Source organism: Quercus robur, chromosome 4 (genome assembly GCF_932294415.1).
Source record: "Quercus robur chromosome 4, dhQueRobu3.1, whole genome shotgun sequence".
In the NCBI taxonomy this organism is placed as follows: domain Eukaryota; kingdom Viridiplantae; phylum Streptophyta; class Magnoliopsida; order Fagales; family Fagaceae; genus Quercus; species Quercus robur.
Window position 1 is genome coordinate 78,837,512 of NC_065537.1, and position 25,975 is coordinate 78,863,486.

Here is a 25,975-nt window from a genome sequence, read left to right on the forward strand (position 1 = left end):
TTCATCAGTCACTTCATCAAATTCAGAATCCTCAGGTGGCATGTTCACTTTCAGAGTCACTCAACACATACTTTGTCTGCGCACGGTTCACCCTTTGAGGTCTTGCTCTTGCTGGTGCCACTTCAATAGTTTCTTCAGCATTGGCAGAAGTAGAAGCAGAACCCGAATTTTCTTCATTTTCAATCACTTCATGTACCTTACCAACCCTTCCCAACACACAACCACTTTTCTTGTTGAATGGAGATGCCCTCATCTTTCTCACTTTCTTCTCTGGTGAAATCCCAGAATTTTCAGCAGGCTTTAACATGTCAGTTAAAAGCTTCTGGCCCAATGTCTGAGGCTGCTGCTTATTGGCTGCACCTCTCTTCTTAGCCACCGCAGGGGCCTTAACTGCCTTGGCATTTGCAGCTGGTTTTCTTCCGCCTGTTTTCCTGGCTTCTGGAGCAGCTACAACTTCTATCTCACTATCTTCATCATCATCAACAATTTCATTAATATCATTATCATCGGATATCTCTGAAACAGTTGCCAAGGGCTTCTTCTTCTGTGCAGCAGCAGCAGCCCTTTTGCTAGGTTCTTTCTTCTTGGCTAGTACTTTGGGCACTTCAGTCTCCATGGCTGTTGGGCATAAAAACAAAGAGAAATTTACCTCACAAATACTTACAGAAAAAACACTCCAACACATTCCTAATGATCATAGTGAAAGATCATGGAAAAATTCACAAGAAACTAATTATTAGTTCTGCTGATTCTCAAGTGGAAATTTTAGTTGGTGCTTGTAACATGAAAAATTTTTATCTATGTACATTACAGTATTTTGTTCTCTTATAATTGATTTTATGAAGAATAATAGAAACACAATTTCTCACACAAGATCATATATTATCTGGTTTGCAAACAATATCCCCATATCATCCACTGTAATTTTTCTTACATTTCAGCTGAGTTGTGTAAAGATCATAATAAATAGTCCAATGAAATATAATAATATAGCATTTACCGGCTGATTGATCAGGAGATGAGTCGAGGTTATAGGCAGCAAGTCATTCTTTAAGCTCAAGCACATCGTCGTTGTCGTCATCGTCATCATCATTCAAGACTAAAGTTTGCTTTTTCGGCTGAAAAGAAGAGGTAATATCAACATGAGTTCTAGAGAAATCCTTTACAAGGAAAAATAGAACATAGGAACAGAAACAGAAACAGACCTTAGCAGGAGCTTTCCTAGAGCCTGCTCTGCCTTTGGGTTTTGCTGCCTCAGGAGCTTTCTCTGGTAAATCAAGCAGATGTAAACCAAAAATCAAACAAAAACTAATACATATAATAAACATAAAATTGTTTGACACTAACCAATTTCCTTTGCAGCCATAGATGACGAGACAGCTTCTGCAACAGATTCTGCATTATTTGCCTTCTTATTATTGTTCTTCCGTGGGTTCTTGGGTGCTTGTCTAGTAGACTTCATAGCAGCTTCACCCCTTGCTTTGCCTCTCATTTTCTTTCTTAACTCCTCTGACTGAGCATCACTTTTCTCAAGCTCCTAAATGAATAAAACTAAACAGTCAAGAAACAGAAAGACACAAAAATAAACAAATCATCACAAGGAATTGTTAATTTTTCAGTCATACATCGAGTTGCCCCTCCAAAGCATCAAGATCTTTCCTCCAAAAGGACTGTGGAGTTTCCTTTCTCAAATCATCAACCTCCTTATTGAGCTTATCCCTTTCAGCACATAGCTCCTTAACCTTCTCAATGGTCAAGTTTCCAATTGCCATGGCCAGTAGATACTCATAATCACTGAACTGTACCCCATTACTACTGCTGTCAGCAGGAGATTTCACTTCTGTTTCTTCTATATCATCAGTTGCACCAGCAACTTCTGGCTCAACAGCTTTAGTTTTCTTTGGAAAAGGAGTGAAACCTTTTGTTTGTAGCTCAACAAACAGATCAGCTCTCTTCCTATTACTTACAATGATCTCTCCCTTCACAACTGCAAGGATAAACCTAACCTTTTTTTCCAACTTCAACAACTCCATTTCACGTTTGTTCAGTAGAAATTTCTGCACAAAATACAAAAATTGCAATTAATAATTGTTTCCCTGAGAAATGGCTGAAATTATTGAGTATCAGTTCTAATCTTTTGGTATGAGCATAAGTGAGCTCACCGTTCTTTTCTCATAAAATTCAAGTCTTAAATGAAAAAAATCTTCAAGAACTGCAGGAGGGAAAATCACACAGTAAGTTTGTTATCATGGAAATTATATTGGTAAATCAATGTAAGGAACTCCAATTTCTCTCACATACTATGCTCCGGGTTGTCATACTTCTTAATCATGCCTCTTGGGTCAAATAGGTGCATATTAGTTGTGCTAATTGTAGTGGTCAGTTTAAATTTCTTCAGCAAACCCTCTTGAGTGACCCAAATCAAGTTCTCAGGGGTCAAGAAGACGTCAAATTCTACTGTTACGTCATCACAATTCATATCAAAATCCTGCAGCCAGCATTATTTTTCACGAGAAACTGGGTACAATCTAATTCACATTGTGGTGGATAACATAATTCTCAAGGACTTGAGCAAATTTACCTCAATGAAGGGATCTTTGCATTCTTTATTACTAGAAGAAATAGATTCCAGAAATTCCTTGTAATCTTGTGTCCATCTACGGATTGGTAGCTATGTTATCCTTAGTGTTGTCTCATTGACTTCCTCTATAGTTCCACAAATAGTGTAGCTATTCCCTCCTTCCTTTGCAGCAGTTTTCTCAATAGTTCCTTTAAACCATTTATACCATGGATCCATAGGCTCCATAGCATCACCATTCAACAAGTACCTAACATTTGCTATTATGTCTCTTGGGTTGTAATTAGGAATGTAAGAGCTCCAACCAGTCCCAATTCCTTCACTACCATTGACAAACTGTTGGTATAATTGGCATGTACCTAAAATAACCAAAAAATTAAAGTACAAGCCTTACTTATATATAGGAGTTCTTCATACAAAATGCTAAAATCCTTTCTACCAAATAGATAGAAGAATGGGGAGAAAGATACCAAGTTGGATCAATTGATTGCCCATCTTCATTCAAGTAGTCAAGAAGGTCATCATCATCCTTATGGAACAGAAACTGCGTGATTGCAGAAAGCTGTGTATAGACATACCTAGCACTTGCATGATCTTTTCCTCCCTGAAATCAAACAGATCATTTGTAAATTCAAAATGTGATAATAAGATTATAACTAAAAATGCATACTGAACTAGATTCAGCTTTACAGAGTGATACATGAGGCATGTTCATCTCACATAATTACGAGTGCCAAATTGGCCATTTGGTTGAAGCAGGTTAATGTTGTTGGAGCCCACATAGTCTTGTGCCATTCCGATGATGGTACTCGCAAGACTCTGCTCACCATGATGATAAGCTGAATGCTCAGACACATAACCAGAAAACTGGGCAACTTTTGCTTCCTTGACAAAGTTCCTCTTGAAAGAGCAGAAAAGAATTTTCCTTTGGCCAGGCTTCAAGCCATCAACCATGGAGGGAATAGACCTCTGAAGATCTGCCATTGAAAACAATATAAGCTCCTTGTTGACAAAGTCACTGTATTTTATGAGCTTGCCTGTCTGATCAAGATGAGTACCAGGCTGCACATTCAGAAGGTGGTATATTAGATATATATTCATTCTCTTTATCTAGAAAAACACAAGAAGAAAACATGGCACAACTTTGACCTAAAACTACCTAAGCCAACTCTTCCTCTCTTCTATCTTCTTCTTACTGAATGCCAGTTCAATGGCCTCGCCATCCTATTCATCTTCCCAAATAAAATATTTCCTGTGTTTCTCAAGATTTGCAAAGTACTCTCTTCCTTCCTTTGAGGTGCTTGTTCCCAACCCTTAAAAAGACACAAACAAATCAATATGCAAGAGACAGAAAACAGATAATAGAATAAAAGGTTCTGTAATTGGTTCACTTGTAACAAATTTAACAATGCAAACCTTATAGTACTTGATAGACCACCCACTTGCATTGCCCGTCAAATTGTGCTTCCATGACTCGTACTCAGGCATGGTATAAAATGATAATTGTGTCCCATTTTTGTGAGTTGCCTGCAAAGATGATAAATGATTATTTTCCCTCAAGAAACATTCCACTTATATTGAAGTTGTGCTAATATTTGAACTAGTTAACTAAAAAGACCAACCTTCACAATAGGAGTGATAAACTCAATTAAGAAAGATGGAACTTTTAACAGTGATGGCCAATAAGAATGAATAAAATTGATCAACAACCCTTTGATGTGGGAACCATCATGATCCTGTACAAGAATAATAGTTCAAATTTTATATTTGTTGAAGGCTGTCCATGTGCCTTGTAGAGAGAATCGTAAGCATAAAACAAGAACAAAACAATAAGAGAAACTTAAGGTGCACCCGATCAGTCATTATCATCAAATGACCATATCTCAAAGATTTTACATTGGTGTATTCTTTATGCTGCTGAAATCCAAGAATCTGCTTTATGTACCCAATTTCTTTATTCTCAGTGAGCTGTTTAGCGGTGGCTTCCCTCACATTGAGCAATTTACCTCTCAATGGGAACACACCATAGTAATCTCAACCCACAGCAGCAAGCCCAGCCAACTGTAATAGAATGAATAACGTCAAAAATCATAAGAAGTGAAACCCAATAGAGCTAACTTTAATGCTAAAATACTCTGCACAATGACACAACAACTTACTGCAAGAGCCTTAGCTGAATCTCCTTCAGTTAAAATGAAGGTACATTTATCAGATTCCTTTCCTCCTGCTTTGTTAGCATCATCTAGTTTTTCAATACCATGAATCTTCTCTGTCTTTGTTCCATCACTTTTCTTAAGATATTTACTTTGCTTAAAAGTTGCCCATGATAGGAGACTGTCTACAATTCCAGACTTTGAGACAGCAAAAACAAGTGGTTAATAAGAATCACTCTCCAGTATTTCAAGGATAACATACTAGTGTCTACAATAATGAAAAATAAAGTGAAATGAACCATTCTTCAGAAAATCTTGTGAAAGCTCACACTTGGACCCAAAATTGCTTTAAGTGTCAGAGTTTCTTTTGTTTGGGAATCAAAAGCTGGGTTGTCAATAAGAGCATTGACAAAAACCCACAAGTAGTTCTTCACATTATGGGCTTTGATGTTGGCATTCTTGTTTCTCTTATTTACAAAATTCATTATATGGTTTGTAATTTGATTAATGATATAATCAACATGAGCTCCACCCTTGGTTGTGGCAATCGAATTCACAAAGCTAACCTGGTTAAAAAACCAAAAAACCATGTAAGTCTCACACAATTGCAATTTCAATTGACTCATTATTCCCTTTGCTTCAAAAGACCTAGGTACCTGTTGAAACTGCCCATCACTAAGACTCACGCATATCTCCCACCTATCATTAACTTTCACATGATAGCTGAGGAAACAAAAGATTCTAGTAAGCAATTATTACTATGAAGGGGAAAAATACAAATAAAATGAAAACATTCACAGTTTCATAGAAAGAACCTTGGAGGTTTCTCAGGTTTAGATTTAGCAGCAGAAGCTAAGTAGAGATTAACATAATCAGTAAATGATTTTACGGGGACCCGACTTCCATTCAGTTCAACCTTCACAGACTTCCCAAGGCACCCAGCCAAGTCAAAAACCCGCTTTTTCATCAGCGCAACCACATCGTCCTCAAGATGAGTCATGTTAAATTTTGCCAAGGCGGGCTTAAATGAAACCTTAGTCCAGTTCTCACTCTCTTTGCACTTTGAAATTACTGGCTCAGATTTCGTTCCCATGTTGTTGGAAAATACCTTCAGATCACCAAAACCATTTTACTGAATAAGCACATTGATGAAAAGCTATTTTTTTTCAAAGGAATAAGACTTAATCTAGAACAGGATGCTAAAATTGCTAGACAAAATATCTATGAACTACATTAAACAATAAATTTCAGTGACCAATATTATGTCTCCACAAAGTGAACAGAACTCTGAACCACACTAAGTAATAAAACACCCACAAATCTATGAACTATTAACGTTTTAATTATAATATAGTCACTAAAATAGCCCATGAAACCCAGAACCTTTTGCATATGCATCTAGACAAGAACCCTTCTATAACTACATAACAGAAATACTTTTGTACAGTTTTCTTTCTTTTTATTTAATAAATAAGCCAAGACTAGAATAAAAAAACAGGATCAGAATTCTCACTGTAATAAACAAAAACTGAAATTCACAGATATCCAAGACCATTCATTCAGAAGCATATTAAATCCTAAATTCCCAGTTGAACCAGAAGACTGATTGAAAAAACAAAGGAGTTAATAAAAAATTGGCCCACATCACATAACCTAAAATTGTATCCGTTCCAAGAATGAATCAAAGAAAACAAAGAACAACAACTAAACAAACTAAAACCCTAACTAAATCCATCACGCGCCGAAAACTCAATCAAACAAATCAAACACCATGAATCGTCACAAACTAGCTAAACCATATATGCCACCAAAACAAAGTCCAAGAATCCAAATCCAGCACCAAGAAAACCCTAAAATGTCCAACAGTCCCAAAACCCCAAAAATTGAAATCACCAACCCCAACTCATAACAACCAAAACCATATCCAAGAACCTAAAACCCTAAAATTCCAACAAAGAAACACATAAATAAACAGAGATATTGCATCAAAATCAAGTCCAAGAATCCAAATCCACCCCTAGAATTGTGAAATCCAAGTGCAGCACCAAGTGAAATCCACCCCTAAAATTGTGAACTTCTAGAACACCAAGTGTAGTACTAGCACCTTTCTTTTCAATTAACACCAAGATACTAAATAAAATATGGAGGAAATGCAGAAATTATCTCTTATTGACAAAATAGTTCTTAGCAACTTAACTTAAATTTTGTGAATTTTTGTTGTGGCTGTCATCATCAATTGTAGATACTACACAACACGAAAAGGAATAAACACAAATACTGCACAACAAGCTAATTACTGTACTGTAGATGTATACACTAGATTTACTCCTCCCCACAAACATTACCACAATATCACCAAGTGCCAATTTTGAAACTATTTACAAATTACACAGTGAGAAACCATGGCATCCAGATACGCCACCTAATCAACTCAGTTTGAGATACCATGATATAAATAAGAAATAGATAAAAGGAAAATTCACATATTTTGTTGAGTTGTAGAGAACAAAAATACTAATACCATTGAGTTGTTGTTGAAACCAAAAAGTTTTTCATTAAGCTCCATTTCTTGAAGAGAACAAAGAAGAAATTTTGATTTTGATTTCTATCAAGGACAGGGAAAAAAACAATGATATGTAGACATAAGTTTTCTTACCACTGAATTGGATCTCCTTCCAACTTTAGGATGTAACAAATCTTATGGAAAACCTCTCCTTCCAACTCTAGGATGTAACAAATCTTATGGAAAACCTCACATACTTCCTTTTGCATCTTTGTGGTAAGATGGGACACTGATGAATTCCCAGTATCTACAAATCTTTGGGAAATCCTCACTGGTAAGGGCACAAATATCAGCGGCAAATCCACCTCTCCAATATCCTGCATTGCTTCATGCTTCATTCTGCTAAAAGTGACATACCCACCTCAAAAATAAATAAAAATTACCATTCAAAAAGAAAATTCCCACAATCAACAGATGAGAGATAGAAAGAGTGCTAACCATCAGTCAAGAGAATCATGCAGAGAGGAAGTGCACATTTAAAAGCATTGATCTTTCTGATTTAGCTTGATTGAGATGGGGCCTCGCCTTCACCTTGTAAGCCAATTCCAGAAAATTGCGTACATATATAAATAGAATGAAGCTTCAGATGTGCTAAATCCCTTACTGAATGATAGGTCTCCTACAATAAATGAAATTTTTTATTAAAAATTGAAAAGTGAGGACTATTCAGTATCAAGACTGTGTTTTACAAATACTGAAATAAAATCAGGATGAAATACAAAAATTACTCTGTTAATTCAGATACTAAACTGTCTATCATTATTTGAAGATATAGTAGTATTTACCCCAAAAAAATAAAAAGTTCTGTAGATATAACAAGAAATTGAAATTAAATCAACCAAATACCTGCACAACATGCTACTTCCCGCAAAATGGCTACCAGATTTTATTCTTCTCACAATATTACCCGATATCATCTTGTACCATTGATCTTTTACTCTGTTTATAAAGCATATAAAACAGATCAACTCAGTTCAAAATACAAAGATGTAATTTGCCAAAATGAAGAAATAGATTTGGAAAAATTCACATATTCTTTTTCCTAATATGGGAATTCATAAATTAAAGAATGAAAATCCTATGAGCATCTAAAAGACGAAAAAAGAAAAGAGATATTACCGGTGAATTTGTTGACTTGTTGAGCAATTGCAGCGCCCAAAAGGTTTGATTAAGCTCCAAATCGTAAGAGTAGGTTCTTCATCTGAAATTTAATTTCCAGGAAATTTAGTGAAGTAGAAGAAATTGGATTTTTGATGTTCTATCAAGGACTGGGATAAAAGAGAGACTTAGATAGCTACCTGACTATATTTAAATGTGGGATGTGCGCAATCTTACTCCAATCTTCACCCGCTTCCCTTTCGCATCTTTTCGATAAGATGGGACATCCCAAAATTCGCAGTGTCTGCAAAGAGGTAAGGTTACAGATCCACTCCGGTATAGCCAACAAACTCGGACAACCGATAATCTCAAGTCTTTGCAAAGAGCTGAGATGTTGAATCCCCACAGGTAGAGTGGCCAAATTTGGAAGGTCGTAGAACTTTAGGCAGCGAAGGCTCTGAAGGCCATGCCATGCCATCTCATCTCCATCGTTTGTTAAATCAACCTCTTTAGAATCCCAAACTGTCAAATTCTGAAGGGCAGTGAGATGTCGAGAGAGAGGGAGAGGACCACAACAATTATAAATCGATAAATCTTGGAGAGAAATGAGGTTGCACATCAACTCCTTGGGCAGAGTTTCCTCCATATTCTCAATTGACATGGACTTCAATTTGGAGAGAGGGATGAACGAGGAAGCGGCAAGTGTAGAAGAAGAAGAGGTTGATGTTGCTGCTATTGATGTTAGGTTCTTTGGGGTTGCCGTGTTTATCACCTCCATTCTCACTGTTTGCTCCAATGGCTTTAAGCTACATTTATTCAACTCTAGCTCTTCGAGATATGGAAAGAGAGGTAAGGATATCAGCTTAGGGCATCCCCAAATTTGTAAGTTGGAAAGATGAGGAAATGAAGGCAGTGAATGATTATGGAACTCCTCAACAGAATCCCTCTGTCGTTGCCACCATCCTTTTAGATTAGGGCAAAATGCAATTGTGAGTTGCTCTAGAGATGGGAGGAATGAAGAATCAGAGAACTCCCCGTTGTTTTCTCTCTCTGATATGTACTCCAAATCATTCATTCGTTCAAGAGAGAGAGTTTTGAGAGAATGACACTGATCCAACGGTGGAAGATGTTGGCATCTGTTACATTCATTTAAGGACAATTTTACGAGATTTGAAAGCGAAGAACTCGCACTTGGAAATTTCACTCCCCCGTATCTATTTAAACACAATTCTTGAAGATTTGAAGGTCGGCCATGTGGGAGCAAGGCTGCAAGTGACTCTTCATCATACCCAACGTTGGACTCATCCACGCCTTCTTTTATCCATGAAAACTTCAGGTCTTCAAGATGTATATTCACTTTCATATTTGAATCCTCAGATTCTGATGCATCTTCTTTCCCGCGTATCAATCGCACAATCTCTAGTGTTCCTCTTAACTTGTTTAGCCCGTTGAGTTCCTTTAATCCACTGTGGCGCCTACTATTCCGACTCATCACAGATAGTGAAAATGTTTGAAGCTTAGTTAATTGCCCCAGTCCAAATGGCATATGAGCCAAATTCAATTTCCCATCAATATATGTGAGGTTGACTAATTTGCTAATATCTCTAGGTAATTCTTTAATTTCACATCCAAAGAGCCTCAGTGTTTGCAAATTATACAATCTTGTGATGGAACTAGGAAGCATCTTGATGGGATTATAAGATACATCGAGATACCTTAAATGTCTCAACTTCCCGATAGAACTTGGAATTGTTTTAATATTCATTTTATGTAGATCCAACAAGCGTATGAACTTAAAACTTGAAACAATTGCATTACAAGTTGACTTATCCAAGCTTGCATATGAATATTCTAATTCACCAGGCAAATGAAATGTTCTTATCCTGCTTGCTTTATACATCGAGATTGGAATTCCTGATGATGAGAGAAACTTCCTATCAAATGATACATGGCATGTTTTTTCATGAATGCCTTCCTCTTTTGAATAACAAGTGGTGCTATACGATCCCGCTACTAATTTTGCAAGATCGTGCATTTTGAAATATAAAATATTGCCTCTCTCATCCTTTTCAACTTCTTGAAAAAATGATCTCCATAATAAATCCTTAATATACTCATGACCAACATCTTCTAGGCATTGATTTTGATTTAAAGGCCTAATGAAACCTTGTGCCATCCACATTTTAATTAATGTTGGTTTATGAATTTGGTAATCCTTTGGAAATAAACAACAATAAGCATAGCATTGTTTCAAATATGATGGGAGATGATCATAACTCAACTTAAGTGTTGGTAGGATATCATTTTCTTCTTGGGGTATTTTTGAAAGCTCATTTTCCTTAAAAGATAACCACTCTTCTTCCGAGTTCTTAAAGCACAATATGCTTCCTATAGTCCTTATGGCAAGGGGGACTCCTTTACATTTTTCAAGAATTTCCATTCCAACTGCCTTAAATCTTGAATTTTCTGACTCTTGTCCTTTTTCAAATGCCATTTGTTTAAATAAAGACCAAGACTTATCTTTATCTAAACCCTCTAACATATATGGTTGAACAGTTTTTGTAATCTTTGCCACTTTATTAATGCGTGTAGTCACTAATATTCTACTACCTATTGCACCATCCATTAAAAGATTTTTTAGTTCAAGCCATTTTTGAAGATCCTCATTCCATACATCATCCAACACAAGAAAGTATCTCTTTCCATCAATTTCTTTCTTAAGATTATTAATCAATGTGTTCTTTTCAAGGTTTTCTGGGTTCTTATTTTGTGCGCACTCTAAGATTTTCTTAATAATTACTTTTACGTCAAAGTCATCAGAGACACACACCCAAAGCTTTGGCTCAAAATGGTTTTTGATTTCTTTATCATTGAATACGAGTTGAGCTAATGTGGTCTTCCCTAGTCCTCCAAGTCCAACTATTGGAAGGATCAAAACACTCTCTTCAACATTGGGATCTAAAAGAATTTTTATAATCTCTTCCTTATCGTTGTCTCTCCCAATGACTTCTTCAGTACGTACAGAAGAATGTGTTTCTCTCACCCTATAATTCCCCACTTGTGACTCTACATGACGTTCATCTAAGTGGAACCCGGCCCTATCCTTTGATATGGTATCAAGCCTTTCCCTCATTGCCTTAACCTTATGACCCATTTTAAAACCATATGCAAGCTGGTTCGATTTGGAAAAGAAAATGCGTACCTCTTTTGCCTTCTTATTCTGCGTCATTACCTCGCATCGTAAAGCTTCAGTGGAGATGTCATCTAGCAAGTTGTCCGCATCATAAATGGCATCCTTCAGCCTTTTCAACCACACTTTGACTTGATTGTTGTGCTGCTGCTGCTCCTCTGCATCCAGAAGCACAGCTCTGACTGTCGAAACTGTGTCATTGAGCTTTTCAATCTCATCTTTGAGACTCCGCAGTAGTCCAATCTCCTGGATTGCAAGGTTGCCGGCTTTCTCAATGATTCCCTTAGCAACTTCGAAAAGAACTCCTTCCGCCATTTCTTTCTGGGAATTAAATGAATGCTATCTTTGTGAAGAGGGTAAAATTAGAACAATTTCTGTGAGGAGGATGAAATAGACAGAGCAACCAACATATATACTAATTGCTTTTGCGTGCTTGCATTACATTGATAATAACACACGTATTCTTTGCTTATGAACGATGACAAACAAAATATTCCCCTTCATGTTCACAAGTGTCGGCCTGCAATCATTTTATGTATGTTTGATTCTTTTCTCTGCAAACAAGAAATGGTCTCCTTCACATTCACAAATTGCTAGCTTGTTATGTTTGATTCTTTTCTCTCTCAATCGATTGCTCATTTGTTAAGTCACCTTATGTTACAATCTCACTAAAAATAATTAAATTAAAGAAAAAGTTGATTCCTTCCCGTTAATCATTACCTCTGTGTTCCTTTAAATAAAAACATACTCCAAACTCATGCAGAGCAAAAGCAACCTATAAATTCTCAAGAATCTAATTACAAGGCTTAGAACTTTGTAATTATCAAGTATCTAATTGAGCCTAAGATTTTTTATTCTATGTAAGCTTTTTTTATTTCATAGGTTTATATTGTTATTTAAATCGCTTTAACATGACAAATTGCATTTCACTCTTCACCATTATGGTTCGTGTAGTAATTCTAAGGACTAGCCGTCCCCCACATAATTTTGAAACATTTTGTAAGAAAGTATCTTATGGCCCTTGTATTATAATTATTATGTGCTATAATATTTGAAGGAATCAACTTCAAGTTTATTATTTCTTCTCAAAAAAAAAATCAATTATATTGCATGTCATTTAGAAATAGAGTAAACAAAGATAGTTTTAAGGGTAAATTATAACAATCTCCCTTTAGGTTCCATAGTACGTCCAATTTTTAAAATTCAATAGTTAAATTTTCACTACTAAAATATTTCATTTTAAAAAAAAGATTTCTATTCATTTATACATATCTCAAGGAAGTGTTATTCATCCACAAACCTCAACAAATTAAGACAAGTATCATTTTGTCCAAAATTTGGGTAAGAATCTTGAAAACGCAATTAACTATAACATTTATATGAACCTTAGAGGAAGAGTGCTATTTCATGAAACATTTTGGAGTATGAATTTGTAAAACCTCAATGAAAGTTGGTGTAATGTACCCTTATTATAATTAAAAATATGAATCTATTGCTTGAGTGAATTAAAAGACTATTTAGTCATTTTTATTAATTTAATCTTACATTTATTTTTGTATTCTTGATTTTATGTTACTAAAATATGTTTTTATTTTTTACTAGACTTTGTTTTAATTGTTACCAAAGCAACTATTTGAGCAAGAATGTTATCTCCCAATTTCCAAATCTGTTTTTAATAAATAATATTTACAAAAAATTAATCATAATTTTTTTTACACCGTTACTACTTACTATGTAGCTCCATTGGAGATATTTTATCAGATTTAATAGTGACAAATTAATTACTTGTTAATTCATTAATATTCTCAAAATTAATGAGATAACATCAACTACCACCACGTCACTTTATTTATTTATTTTTTTTTTTTTTTTTGAGAATCACCTCACTTTATTCTTGATTATTCAAAATTCCACACATTCTATCTCTCTAATAAGTAAAGTCATCATCACCTCCTCCTCATCCACATTTCCGAAATTCCACTTGTCATGCATATGGCATTGAGAGAATAACACAGTGAGCCAGCTAACTAAAGGCTCTTTCCCATTATTTCTGTTTTTTTTTTTTTTTTGGGTAAATTTTTAGTGTTTTTTAAATCCATCCATTCCAACGACTATAGCAACAAGGCCATAAACATGGATCCCCACGTTTAGATTCAAAGGGATGATGGTTTGAACTTTGAACCCACTCAGTGTCACATGTATAGGATTCCATGCCGAGTTCTTTTTTTTTTTTTTTTCCTTTTTTTGAGAAACCTTTTAATATGAACATTTCATTTTAAAATAAATAGTTCAAATTATACTATGTCATTAATTCACTAACTAAAACTTGAAAACAATGATATCACATCAGCTATAAAATTAATAATGAGATAACATTAACTACCACCACCTTACTTTATTCTTCATTTTTCAAAATTCCACACATTCTATCTCTCTAATACGTAATGTCATCACCTCCTCCTCATCCTCATTTTCGAAATTCCACTTTTCAGTGGTGTAGTAGTGAGAGAATTATACTGTGAGCTAGCTAACTAAGGCTCTTTCCCACTATTTCTGGTTTTTTTCCTTTTGTAAATTATTATTGTTTTTTAAATCCATCCATTCCAACAACTATAGCAACAACAAGGCCATAAAAATGTAGGAAAAATGTGACCAGAGGGTTCAAAACATCATTAAAACTGCTACAAAGCATAGATCCCCAATTTAGATTCAAAGTGATGATGGTTTGAACCCCCACACACAGTGCCACATGCATAGGATGCCATTTGAGAGGGGTGTGATATTTCCCAAGGTCACGTTCAAATCTAGTGCTCATTTCATACATGCAACATTGGTGAACTACAATATTATTAGCTCTAAACCTTTTACATTAACAAACCATGATAGAAGACAAGGTATTTGAGTAAATGGTATTAGAAGTCTAAAAAAATCTTTTCTCACTTTTATATCAAGTAATTATTAGATATTTTTAAAGTAAAACTACTTAACTACATGATATTTGATATAAATAAAAGCAAACTCAAACAAAATTTAACTACAAAATTAGTTGTAACTTAAAACTACAATCTTACTCAATAAAATAAATATTTTTACAAATAATTTGAAAATCTAACTGTTAAATTGCATGTTCTTTATACTCTTAATATACATGTCAAATTTTATGTCAATCGGATATTATTTACTATATGATCTATAAGTTTACATTTTATGCAAAATTTTAAACTACAAAAACTTGTAATTTAAACAATTTATTGATGACATAACTATTGATTTTTATTTTTCTAGATATTTTGCAAACATAAAAGATATAAGAAAAAAATGTAATCTAATGATGTATTTGTCAAAATTCATCTATAATAAAAATGTATTAAAAAGGATTGTAACCTTAAGCTAAGACTACAACCAATTTTATAATTAAACTTTGTTCAAAGTACAATAACGATATACCACCTCCTCTTACATTAATAGTGAATTTCACGCTCATGCTTTATAAATCAAGAATTTTAAAATATTATTAGCAATAATTTGACACACTCAAAACCCAAAGTTCGACACTCTTTTTGATGGAGCGCAAGGAAATCCTCTTTAGACTTCTTAAATCCTCTTTCCATCCCTTTTAGACAATAAATCAGAATTAATAAGTGACTCTTGGGAAACAAACACACACCTGAAAATGCTATATATCTCTTCAAGTTCAATTATTTGGTACATCTATTTCTTTTGAAAATATTCCACTTATTTAAATTGCAGACATTCTAATTTGTAATATATATTAGTAAGTTGTTAAAGTAGAATTGCAGTGAAGGGGAAAGAACATCCTTGCCCCATAACAAATCACAATAGACAAAGATTATTGCCAGGAAATGCAGTTTAGCAAATTATCCAAGTCACAACTAAGAGTAATGGAGTACGTTACAAGGGGAATGAGATTAAGTTCCCATTTCAAGAATTCCATCAGTCACATTCTCAACAGAACTACTACTCTATTCATCTTCACTTTCATCAGTCACTTCATCAAATTCAGAATCCTCAGTGGCATGTTCACTTTCAGAGTCACTCAACACATACCTTGTCTGCGCACGGTTCACCCTTTGAGGTCTTGCTCTTGCTGGTGCGACTTCAATAGTTTCTTCAGTACTGGCAGAAGTAGAAGCAGAACCCGAATTTTCTTCATTTTCAGTCACTTCATTTACCTTACCAACCCTTCCCAACACAGAACCACTTTTCTTGTTGAATGGAGATTCCCTCATCTTTCTCACTTTCTTCTCTGGTGAAATCCCAGAATTTTCAGCAGGCTTTAACATGTCAGTTAAAAGCTTCTGGCCCAATGTCTGAGGCTGCTGCTTATTGCCTGCACCTCTCTTCTTTGCCGCTGCTGGGGCCTTACCTGCCTTAGCATTTGCAGCCGGTTTTCTCCCGCCCTTTTTCCCGGCTTCTGGAGCAGCTACAACTTCTATCTCACTATCTCCATCATCATCATCAATTTCATTAATATCATTATCATCAACATCAGATATCTCCGAAACAGTTGCCAAGGCCTTCTTCTTCTGTGCAGCAGCAGCCCTTTTGCTAGGTTCTTTCTTCTTGGCTGGTACTTTGGGCACTTCAGTCTCCATGGCTGTCAGGCATAAACAATAAAAAATTAAAAAATAAAATAAAATAAAAAAAGAGAAATTTACCTCACAAATACTTACAGAAAAACACTCCAACACATTCCTAATGATCACAGTAAAAGATCATGGAAAAATTCACAAGAAACTAATTATTAGTTCTGCTGAATCTCAAGTGGAAATTTTAGTTGATGCTTGTAACATGGAAAATTTTTATCTATGTACATTACAGTAATTTGTTCTCTTGGAATTGATTTTATGAAGAAGAATAATAGAAACACAATTTCTCACACAAGATCATATATTATCCGGTTTGCAAACAATATCCCCATATCATCCACTGTAATTTTTCCTACATTTCAGCTGAGTTGTGTAAAGATCATAATAAATAGTCTAATGAAATATAATAATATAGCATTTACCTGCTGACTGATCAGGAGATGAGTCGAGGTTATAGGCAGCAAGTCGTTCTTTAAGCTCAAGTACATCGTCATCGTCATCATCATCATCATTCAAGACTAAAGTTTGCTTTTTCGGCTGAAAAGAAAAAGTAATATCAACACGAGTTCTAGAGAAATCCTTTACAAGGAAAAATAGAACATAGGAACAGAAACAGACCTTAGCAGGAGCTTTCCTAGAGCCTGCTCTGCCTTTGGGTTTCGCTGCCTCAGGAGCTTTCTCTGGTAAATCAAGCAGATGTAAACCAAAAATCAAACAAAAACTAACGCATATTATAAACATAAAATTGTTTGACACCTACCGATTTCCATTGCAGCCATAGATGACGAGACAGCTTCTGCAACAGATTCTGCATTATTTGCCTTCTTATTATTGTTCTTCCGTGGGTTCTTGGGTGCTTGTCTAGTAGACTTCATAGCTGCTTCACCCCTTGCTTTGCCTCTCATTTTCTTTCTTAACTCCTCTGACTGAGCATCACTTTTGTCAAGCTCCTAAATGACATAAAACTAAACAGTCAAGAAACAGAAAGACTCAAAAATAAACAAATCATCACAAGGAATTGTTAACTTTTCAGTCATACATCGAGTTGCCCATCCAAAGCATCAAGATCTTTCCTCCAAAAGGACTTTGGAGTTTCCTTTCTCAAATCATCAACCTCCTTATTGAGCTTATCCCTTTCAGCACATAGCTCCTGAACCTTCTCAATGGTCAAGCTTCCAATTGCCATGGCCAGTAGATACTCATAATCACTGATCTGTACCCCATTACTACTGCTGTCAGCAGGAGATTTCACTTCTGTTTCTTCTGTATCGTCAGTTGCACCAGCAACTTCTGGCTCAACAGCTTTAGTTTTCTTTGGAAAAGGAGTGAAACCTTTTGTTTGCAGCTCAACAAACAGATCAGCTCTCTTCCTATTACTTACAATGATCTCTCCCTTCACAACTGCAAGGATAAACCTAACTTTGTTTTCCAACTTCAACAACTCCATTTCACGTTTGTTCAGAAGAAATTTCTGCACAAAATACAAAAATTGCAATTAATAATTGTTTCCCTAAGAAATGGCTGAAATTATTGAGTATCAGTTCTACTCTTTTGCTATGAGCATAAGTGAGCTCACCTTTCTTTTCTCATAAAATTCAAGTCTTAAATGAAAAAATTCTTCAAGAACTGCAGGAGGGAAAATCACAAACAGTTAGTGTGTTATCATGGAAATTATATTGGTAAATCAATGTAAACAACTCCAATTTCTCTCACATACTTTGCTCCGGGTTGTCATACTTCTTAATCACGCCTCTTGGGTCAAATAGGTGCATATTAGTTGTGCTAATTGTAGTGGTTAGTTTAAATTTCTTCAGCAAGCCCTCTTGAGTGACCCTAATCAAGTTCTCAGGGGTCAAGAAGACGTCAAATTCTACTGTTACGTCATCACAATTCATATCAAAATCCTGCAGCCAGCATTATTTTTCATGAGAAACTGGGTGCAATCTAATTCACATTGTGGTGGATAACATAATTCTCAAGGACTTGAGCAAATTTACCTCAATGAAGGGATCTTTGCATTCTTTATTACTAGAAGAAATAGATTCCAGGAATTCCTTGTAATCTTGTGTCCATCTACGGATTGGTAGCTCTGTTATCCTTAGTGTCGTCTCATTGACTTCCTCTATAGTTCCACAAATAGTGTAGCTATCCCCTCCTTCCTTTGCAGCAGTTTTCTCAATAGTTCCTTTAAACCATTTATACCATGGATCCATAGGCTCCATAGCATCACCATTCAACAAGCGCCTAACATTTGCTATTATGTCTCTTGGGTTGTAATTAGGAACGTAAGAGCTCCAACCAGTCCCAATTCCTTCACTACCATTGACAAGAACCGTTGGTATAATTGGCATGTACCTAAAATAACCAAAAAATTAAAGAATAAGCCTTATTTATATATAGGAGTTCTTCATACAAAATGCTAAAATCCCTTCTACCAAATAGATAGAAGAATGGGGAAAAAGATACCAAGTTGGTTCAATTGATTGCCCATCTTCATTCAAGTAGTCAAGAAGGTCATCATCATCCTTATGGAACAGAAACCGCGTGATTGGAGAAAGCCGCGTATAGACATACCTAGCACTTGCATGATCTTTTCCTCCCTGAAATCGAACAGATCATTTGTGAATTCAAAATGTGATAATAAGATTAGAACTAAAAACGCATACTGAACTAGATTCAGCTTTAAAGAGTGACACATGAGGCATGTTCATCTCACATAATTACGAGTGCCAAATTGGCCATTTGGTTGAAGCAGGTTAATGTTGTTGGAGCCCACATAATCTTGTGCCATTCCGATGATGGTACTCGCAAGACTCTGCTCACCGTGATGATAAGCTGAATGCTCAGACACATAACCAGAAAACTGGGCAACTTTTGCTTCCTTGACAAAGTTCCTCTTGAAAGAGCAGAAAAGAATTTTCCTTTGGCCAGGCTTCAGGCCATCAACCATGGAGGGAATAGACCTCTGAAGATCTGCCATTGAAAACAGTATAAGCTCCTTGTTGACAAAGTCACTGTATTTTATGAGCTTGCCCGTCTGATCAAGGTGAGTACCAGGCTGCACATTCAGAAGGTGTTATATTAGATATATATTCATTCACTTTTTCTAAAAACACAAGAAGAAAGCATGGAAAAACTTTGACCTCAAACTGCCTAAGCCAACTCTTCCTCTCTTCTATCTTCTTCTTACTAAATGCCAGCTCAATGGCCTCCCCATCCTGTTCATCTTCCCAAATAAAATCTTTCCTGTGTTTCTCAAGATTTGCAAAGTACTCTCTTCCTTCCTTTGATGTGCTTGTTCCCAACCCCTAAAAAGACAAACAAATCAATACGCAAAAGACAGAAAACAGATATTAATCTAAAAGGTTCTGTAATTGGTTCACATGTAACAAATTTAACAAAGCAAACCTTATAGTACTTGATAGACCACCCACTTGCATTGCCCGTCAAATTGTGCTTCCATGACTCGTACTCAGGCATGGTATAAAATGATAATTGTGCCCCATTTTTGTGAGTTGCCTGCAAAGATGATAAATGATCATTTTTCCTCAAGAAACATTCCACTAATATTGAAGTTGTGCTAATATTTGAACTAGTTTACGGAAAATACCAACCTTCACAATTGGAGTGATAAACTCAATTAAGAAAGATGGAACTTTTAACAGTGATGGCCAATACGAATGAATAAAATTGATCAACAGCCCTTTGATGTGGGAACCATCATGATCCTGTACAACAATTATAGTTAAAATTTTATATTTGTTGAAGGCTGTCAGTATGCCTTGTAGAGAGAATTGTAAGCATAAAAACAATAAGAGAAACTTAAGGCGCACCTGATCAGTCATTATCATCAAATGACCATATCTCAAAGATTTTACATTGGCGTATTCTTTATGCTGCTGAAGTCCAAGAATCTGCTTTATGTACCCAATTTCTTTATTCTCAGTGAGCTGTTTAGCAGTGGCTTCCCTCACATTGAGCAATTTACCTCTCAATGGGAACACACCATAGTAATCTCGACCCACAGCAGCAAGCCCGGCCAACTGTATTAAAATGAATAACGTCAAAAATCATACAAAGTGGTACCCAATAGAGCTAACTTTAACGCTAAAATACTCTGCACAATGACACAACAACTTACTGCAAGAGCCTTAGCTGAATCTCCTTCAGTTAAAATCAAGGTACATTTATCAGATTCCTTCCCTCCTGCTTTGTTAGCATCGTCTAGTTTTTCAATACCATGAATCTTCTCTGTCTTCGTTCCATCACTTTTCTTAAGATCTTTACTCTGCTTGAAATTTGCCCATGATAGGAGACTGTCTACAATTCCAGACTTTGAGACTGCAAAAACAAGTGCTTCATAAGAATCACTTTCCAGTATTTCAATGGTAACATACTAGCGTCTACAATAATGAAAATAAAGTGAAACGAACCATTCTTCAGAAAATCTTGTGAAAGCTCACACTTGGACCCAAAACTGCTTTGGCGAAGTGTCAGAGTTTCTTTAGTTTGGGAATCAAAAGCAGGGTTGTCAATAAGAGCATTGACAAAAACCCACAAGTAGTTCTTCACGTTATGGGCTTTGATGTTGGCATTCTTGTTTTTCTTATTTACAAAATTCATTATATGGTTTGTAATTTGATTAGTGATATAATCAACATGAGTTCCACCCTTGGTTGTGGCAATCGAATTCACAAAGCTGACCTGGTTAAACAACAAAAAAACCATGTAAGTCTCTCACAATTGCAATTTCAATTGACTCATTATTCCCTTTGCTTCAAAAGACCCAGGTACCTGTTGAAACTGCCCGTCACTAAGACTCACACATATCTCCCACCTATCATTAACTTTCACATGATAGCTGAGGAAACAAAAGATTCTAGTAAGCAATTATTACTATGAAGGGGAAAATACAAATAAAATGAAAACATTCCGAGTTTCATAGAAAGAACCTTGGAGATTTCTCAGGTTTAGATTTAGCAGCAGAATCTAAGTAGAGATTAACATAATCAGTAAATGATTTTACGGGGATCCGAGTTCCATTCAGTTCAACCTTCACAGATTTCCCAAGGCACCCAGCCAAGTCAAATACCCGCTTTTTCATCAGCGCAACCACGTCGTCCTCAAGATGAGTCATGTTAAATTTTGCCAAGTCGGGCTTAAATGAAACCTTAGTCCAGTTCTCACTCTCTTTGCACTTTGAAATGACTGGCTCAGATTTCGTTCCCATGTTGTTGGAAAATACCTTCAGATCACCAAAACCATTTTACTGAATTAGCACATTGACGAAATGCTTTGTTTTTCAAAGGAATAAGACTTAATCTAGAACTACATTAAACAATAAATTTCAGTGACCAATATTATGTCTACACAAAGTGAACAGAACTCTGAACCAGATTAGGTAATAAAACACCCACAAATCTATGAACTATTAACATTTTAATTATAATATAATCACTAAAATAACCCATGAAACCCAGAACCTTGTGCGTATGCATCTAGACAAAAACCCTTCTATAACTACATAACAGAAATTCTTTTGTACAGCTTTTTTCCTTTTATTTGATAAATAAGTCAAGACTAGAATCAAAAAACAGGATCAGAATTCTCACTGTGATAAACAATAACTGAAATTCACAGATATCCAAGCGCATTCATTCATAAACATAATAAATCCTAAATTCCCAGTTGAACCAAAAGACTGATTGAAAAAACAAATTAGTTAATCAAAAATTGGCCCACGTCACATAACCTAAAATTGTATCAGTTCCAATAATGAATCAAAGAAAACAAAGAACAACCACTAAACAAACAAATCAAAGACCGTGAATCCTCACAAACCAGCTAAACCATATATGCCACCAAAAAAATGTCCAAGAATCCAAATCCGGCACCAAGAAAACCCTAAAATGTCCAACAGTCCCAAAACCCCGAAAATCGAAATTACCAACCCCAACTCATAACAACCAAAACCATTTCCAAGAATCCAAAAAACCATAAAATTCCAACAAAGAAACAATCAAGTCCAAGAATCCAAATCCATACCAACAGAAACCCTAAAAAAAAGGTCCAACACATCACTTTCTTGTTCAAATCAAACCAAAAACTCATTTCCAAGAATCCAAAAACCCTAAAACCTCTCAAGAAACACAAACAAAGCAAACCAAACCAAACCAAACCTGCTTGTACTTCTTCAGTCGCTTCCCATCGGCGGTCTCGATAACAAACTCGGTCGAGAAGATGTTCGTGAGCTTCGCACCATAGCCATTCCTCCCACCAGTCGTCTTCTTCACAGTATCGTCGTAATTGCTACTCGTCAACAAGTGCCCGAAAATCAACTCCGGCACGTACACCTTCTCCTCCTGGTGAATCTCCACAGGCACTCCATCTCCGTTGTTCTGCACGCTGATCCGGTTCTCCTCGACGTTGATCACCACCTTCAGAGAGTCCATCTTCGGGTCCCGCTGCTTGTTATCCGCCGCATTGACCAAGATCTCGTCGAAAATCTTGTACAGACCCGGGACGAAGGTGACCGGCCTGTGGACCATGCCGCGGTCGGGCTCGTAAACCCAGAGCGACTGCGTGTGCTTCTCGATGGAGCCGATGTAGGTGTCCGGCCGGAGGAGGATGTGCTCGAGTTGTGACTTCTTTTGGTACATTTCCTCGATGGTTTTTCCATTTTTGGTGGCTGCGGCGGGGGCGGCCGCCGCTGCGAGGGGTGGTGTGGGGTCCACATTCGCGGTGGCCGAGGGTTGTAAGGGGCGTTTTTTCTCGACTACCATGGTTGTTGTTGTGGTGGCGGCGGTGTATTTGGTTTTGGTTTTTTTGGAGAGAGAAATGAGTTTTTGGGGTTTTAGAGAGAGAGATGGGATTTATAGGGAGATTCCAACGGTCGAGAAGGGGAGTGTGGGAGTTTTTCAAATTTGAATTTGAATTTGAGGGAGTTTGGGCGGGGTTTTGAAATTGTGGAGATTGGATGGATGGGATTCGAGGAGAGGGATCGGACGGTTGTGGTTAGATTTTGGAGGTCACGTGAGGGATCTGGACATTTTTGCGTTAGCTTTTTATACATTTCTGTTCAAATATAGGAGTCTTTTGGGTTAAAATTGCAAATTTTAAAGTTAATTTGCGTTATAGCTACTGTTCGAAGTTAATTGGAAAACTGAGGAGAGAGATTGAATTTCGGCAATGGCGTTGCCGAAATTCAGCCAAAAAAGCAGGAGAGAGAATAAGGTTACCGAAATTCAATCAGAAAGCAGGAGAGAGGAGAGAGGAGAGAGAATAACCAAAAAGCAGGAGAGAGGAGAGAGAATAACCAAAAAAATTTTTTTTTCCCCCACAATTTCGGTAATGCCATTGCCGAAATTGTTGGGGAAAATTTTTTTTTTTCCCCACAATTTCGGTAATGCCATTGCCGAAATTGTGGAGGAAAAAAAAATTTTTTTTTCCCACAATTTCGGTAATCCCATTGCTGTTTTTTCTTTTTTTTTTTTTATTTATTTACATTTACGGCAACGCTATTGCCGAAATAAGGGGATTGCCGAAAATGTGAAAAAAAAGAAAAAAAGGAGAAAAGGATTACGGCAACGGGATTGCCGAAATAGGAAAAAAAAAATTCTCCTATTTCGGCAATACCATTGCCGTAAATGTAAATAAAAAATAAAAATAAAAAATAAAAAAAATAAAAAAAAAAAAAGAGAAAAGGATTACAGCAATCCCATTGCCATAATAGGAGAAAATATCTATTTCGGCAATAGCGTTGCCGTAAATGTAAATAAATGTAAATAAATAAATAAAAATTGCGGAAAATTTTGGAAAAATAATTTCCCCTATTTCGGCAATAGCGTTGCCGTAAATGTAAATAAATAAATAAAAAGAGAAAACAGTAATGGGATTGCCGAAATTGAGGAAAAATTAAATAATTTTCCCCTATTTCGGCAATAGCGTTGCCGTAAATGTAAATAAATAAATATAAAAAAAAAAAGAGAGAGAGAGAGAAAACAGCAATGGGATTGCCGAAAATGTGGGAAAAAAAAAATTTTCCCCCACAATTTCGGTAATGACATTGCCGAAATTGTGGGGGAAAAATTTTTTTAGGAAAAAAAATTTTTTTTTTCCCCACAATTTCGGTAATGCCATTGCCGAAATTGTTGGGGAAAAATTTTTTTTTCCCCCCACAATTTCGGTAATGCCATTGTTGTTTTCTCTTTTTTTTTTTTTTTTTTTTTTTTTTTTTTACATTTACGGCAACGCTATTGCCGAAATAGGGGGAAATTATTTAATTTTTCCTCAATTTCGGCAGTGCCATTGCTGAAATTGTGGGAAAGAAAGGAGAAAAGGATTACGGCAATAGCGTTGCCGTAAATGTGAGAAAAAAAAAGTACAAAAGGATTAAAAATAAAAAATAAAAATAAAAAGGAGAGAAAACGGCAATTGGATTGCCGAAAATGTGGGAAAAAATAATTTCCCAATTTCGGCAGTGCCATTGCTGAAATTGTGGGAAAAAAAAAAAAAAGAAAAATTGTGGTAATGGTATTGTCGAAATAGGGGGAAAAAAATTTGTGACAAATTAATTGTGGCAATGGTATTGTCGAAATAGGAAAAAAAATTTTGTGACAATCTAATTGCCGAAAATGTGAGAAAAAAAGAATTGTGGCAATGGTATTGCCGAAATAGAGGAGAGAGATATAAAAAAGTATGCATATTATTCTTTCAATATATTTTTGACTGAACCAGTTTGGTTTGTCACGTTCTTTTAGGAATAGATAAGGATAGATTCAAGTACACTGGTACATTGAATCTTTTTCTAAAATGCACGCTGTAAACAAAAACAAAAAAAAGTACATAGATTCTTATAGAACGAAAAAATGACTGATGTGCACGCTGTAAACAAAAAAAACAAAGAAAGTACGGATTCTTACCATAGAAAAGAAAAAATGATTGATGTGCACACTATAAACCAAAAAAAGTAAAGAAAGTACCTAGATTCTTACAATATAGAAGAAAAAAATTATTGATGTGTACACAGTAAACCAAAAAAGCAAAGAAAGTACATATATTCTTACACTACGGGAAAAAAAAATGATTGATGTGCACGCTTTAAAAAAAAAAGAATGGAGATGAGATGAGATGAGATGAGGAGTAGACAAAAAAGAATCACGTTAAAGATTTAGGTGTGGCAAAATATATTTTTTGCAGAGAATAAAAATCAAATGAGATGAAGAGTTGAGGTGATTGGTTGATTGAATCTTTGTCTTTTTTGGTTTACTTTCTTTGCTTTTTTTTGTTTACAACGTACATATAAATGTAAGAATCTATGTACTTTCTTTGTTTTTTTTTTTAAAGCGTGCACATCAATCATTTTTTTTTTTCCGTAGTGTAAGAATATATGTACTTTCTTTGCTTTTTTGGTTTACTGTGTACACATCAATAATTTTTTTCTTCTATATTGTAAGAATCTAGGTACTTTCTTTACTTTTTTTTGTTTATAGTGTGCACATCAATCATTTTTTCTTTTCTATGGTAAGAATCCGTACTTTCTTTGTTTTTTTTGTTTACAGCGTGCACATCAGTCATTTTTTCGTTCTATAAGAATATATGTACTTTTTTTTGTTTTTGTTTACAGCGTGCATTTTAGAAAAAGATTCAATGTACCAGTGTACTTGAATCTATCCTTATCTATTTCTAAAAGAACGTGACAAACCAAACTGGTTCAGTCAAAAATATATTGAAAGTGTACTTGAATCTATCCTTATCTATTTCTAAAAGAACGTGACAAACTAA

General features: G+C 35.6%; 4 protein-coding genes and 1 pseudogene across 8 annotated transcripts; all 5 read right to left on the reverse strand.

Moving 5' to 3' along the window:
* Positions 1-31: 31 nt before the first annotated feature.
* LOC126722691 (DNA topoisomerase 2-like) lies at positions 32-17,455 on the reverse strand. The gene is made up of 6 exons (XM_050425847.1): positions 17,307-17,455; positions 1,626-1,700; positions 1,348-1,537; positions 1,206-1,267; positions 1,001-1,118; positions 32-618 (listed from the first exon to the last, which is right to left on the reverse strand). Exon 6 carries the CDS (start codon positions 614-616, stop codon positions 32-34), a length of 585 nt encoding a protein of 194 aa, XP_050281804.1. The 5' UTR covers positions 617-618; positions 1,001-1,118; positions 1,206-1,267; positions 1,348-1,537; positions 1,626-1,700; positions 17,307-17,455.
* Positions 1,044-2,899, reverse strand: LOC126722692 (DNA topoisomerase 2-like). The gene is made up of 7 exons (XM_050425848.1): positions 2,582-2,899; positions 2,302-2,488; positions 2,163-2,212; positions 1,626-2,057; positions 1,348-1,537; positions 1,206-1,267; positions 1,044-1,118 (listed from the first exon to the last, which is right to left on the reverse strand). Exons 2-7 carry the CDS (start codon positions 2,477-2,479, stop codon positions 1,044-1,046), a joined length of 987 nt encoding a protein of 328 aa, XP_050281805.1. The 5' UTR covers positions 2,480-2,488; positions 2,582-2,899.
* LOC126723884 (DNA topoisomerase 2-like) lies at positions 3,079-5,514 on the reverse strand (annotated as a pseudogene).
* On the reverse strand, positions 5,673-11,979 carry LOC126723880 (putative disease resistance protein RGA4). Of its 4 annotated transcripts, none has more exons than XM_050427846.1 (7): positions 8,593-11,978; positions 8,414-8,495; positions 8,141-8,233; positions 7,733-7,913; positions 7,483-7,611; positions 7,388-7,440; positions 5,673-5,839 (listed from the first exon to the last, which is right to left on the reverse strand). In XM_050427846.1, exons 1-2 carry the CDS (start codon positions 11,895-11,897, stop codon positions 8,492-8,494), a joined length of 3,309 nt encoding a protein of 1,102 aa, XP_050283803.1. In that variant the 5' UTR covers positions 11,898-11,978; the 3' UTR covers positions 5,673-5,839; positions 7,388-7,440; positions 7,483-7,611; positions 7,733-7,913; positions 8,141-8,233; positions 8,414-8,491. The 4 variants fall into 4 exon arrangements, with proteins under 4 accessions (XP_050283803.1, XP_050283802.1, XP_050283804.1 ...); XM_050427845.1 differs by having other exon boundaries at positions 7,483-7,636; XM_050427847.1 differs by lacking the exon at positions 8,141-8,233 and having other exon boundaries at positions 7,483-7,636; positions 8,593-11,979.
* On the reverse strand, positions 15,377-23,032 carry LOC126723877 (DNA topoisomerase 2-like). 2 transcript variants are annotated; one of them, XM_050427837.1, is made up of 19 exons: positions 22,372-23,032; positions 21,145-21,437; positions 20,987-21,053; positions 20,626-20,896; positions 20,334-20,533; positions 20,026-20,235; positions 19,807-19,920; positions 19,601-19,711; positions 19,336-19,500; positions 18,909-19,250; positions 18,767-18,792; positions 18,190-18,547; positions 17,910-18,096; positions 17,769-17,818; positions 17,232-17,663; positions 16,953-17,142; positions 16,811-16,872; positions 16,615-16,729; positions 15,377-16,200 (listed from the first exon to the last, which is right to left on the reverse strand). In XM_050427837.1, exons 1-19 carry the CDS (start codon positions 22,972-22,974, stop codon positions 15,566-15,568), a joined length of 4,431 nt encoding a protein of 1,476 aa, XP_050283794.1. In that variant the 5' UTR covers positions 22,975-23,032; the 3' UTR covers positions 15,377-15,565. The 2 variants fall into 2 exon arrangements, with proteins under 2 accessions (XP_050283794.1, XP_050283793.1); XM_050427836.1 differs by having other exon boundaries at positions 18,659-18,792; positions 22,372-23,031.
* Between the last annotated feature and the right edge of the window lie 2,943 nt (positions 23,033-25,975).

Bases quoted from the DNA above. Each gene is read 5' to 3' on its own strand.
- LOC126722691 (XM_050425847.1), bottom strand. From the start codon at position 616: ATGGAGACTGAAGTGCCCAAAGTACTAGCCAAGAAGAAAGAACCTAGC.
- LOC126722692 (XM_050425848.1), bottom strand. From the start codon at position 2,479: ATGAATTGTGATGACGTAACAGTAGAATTTGACGTCTTCTTGACCCCT. The intron at 2,213-2,301 runs GTATGTGAGAGA...TCCCTCCTGCAG, and splicing joins GTATGACAACCCGGAGCATA to TTCTTGAAGATTTTTTTCAT. The intron at 1,119-1,205 runs GTCTGTTTCTGT...TCTTCTTTTCAG, and splicing joins CTAGGAAAGCTCCTGCTAAG to CCGAAAAAGCAAACTTTAGT.
- LOC126723880 (XM_050427847.1), bottom strand. From the start codon at position 11,897: ATGGCGGAAGGAGTTCTTTTCGAAGTTGCTAAGGGAATCATTGAGAAA.
- LOC126723877 (XM_050427836.1), bottom strand. From the start codon at position 22,974: ATGGTAGTCGAGAAAAAACGCCCCTTACAACCCTCGGCCACCGCGAAT. The intron at 21,438-22,371 runs GTTTGGTTTGGT...GGTGATCTGAAG, and splicing joins GACTGAAGAAGTACAAGCAG to GTATTTTCCAACAACATGGG. The intron at 18,097-18,189 runs GTAAATTTGCTC...TGCTGGCTGCAG, and splicing joins GCAAAGATCCCTTCATTGAG to GATTTTGATATGAATTGTGA.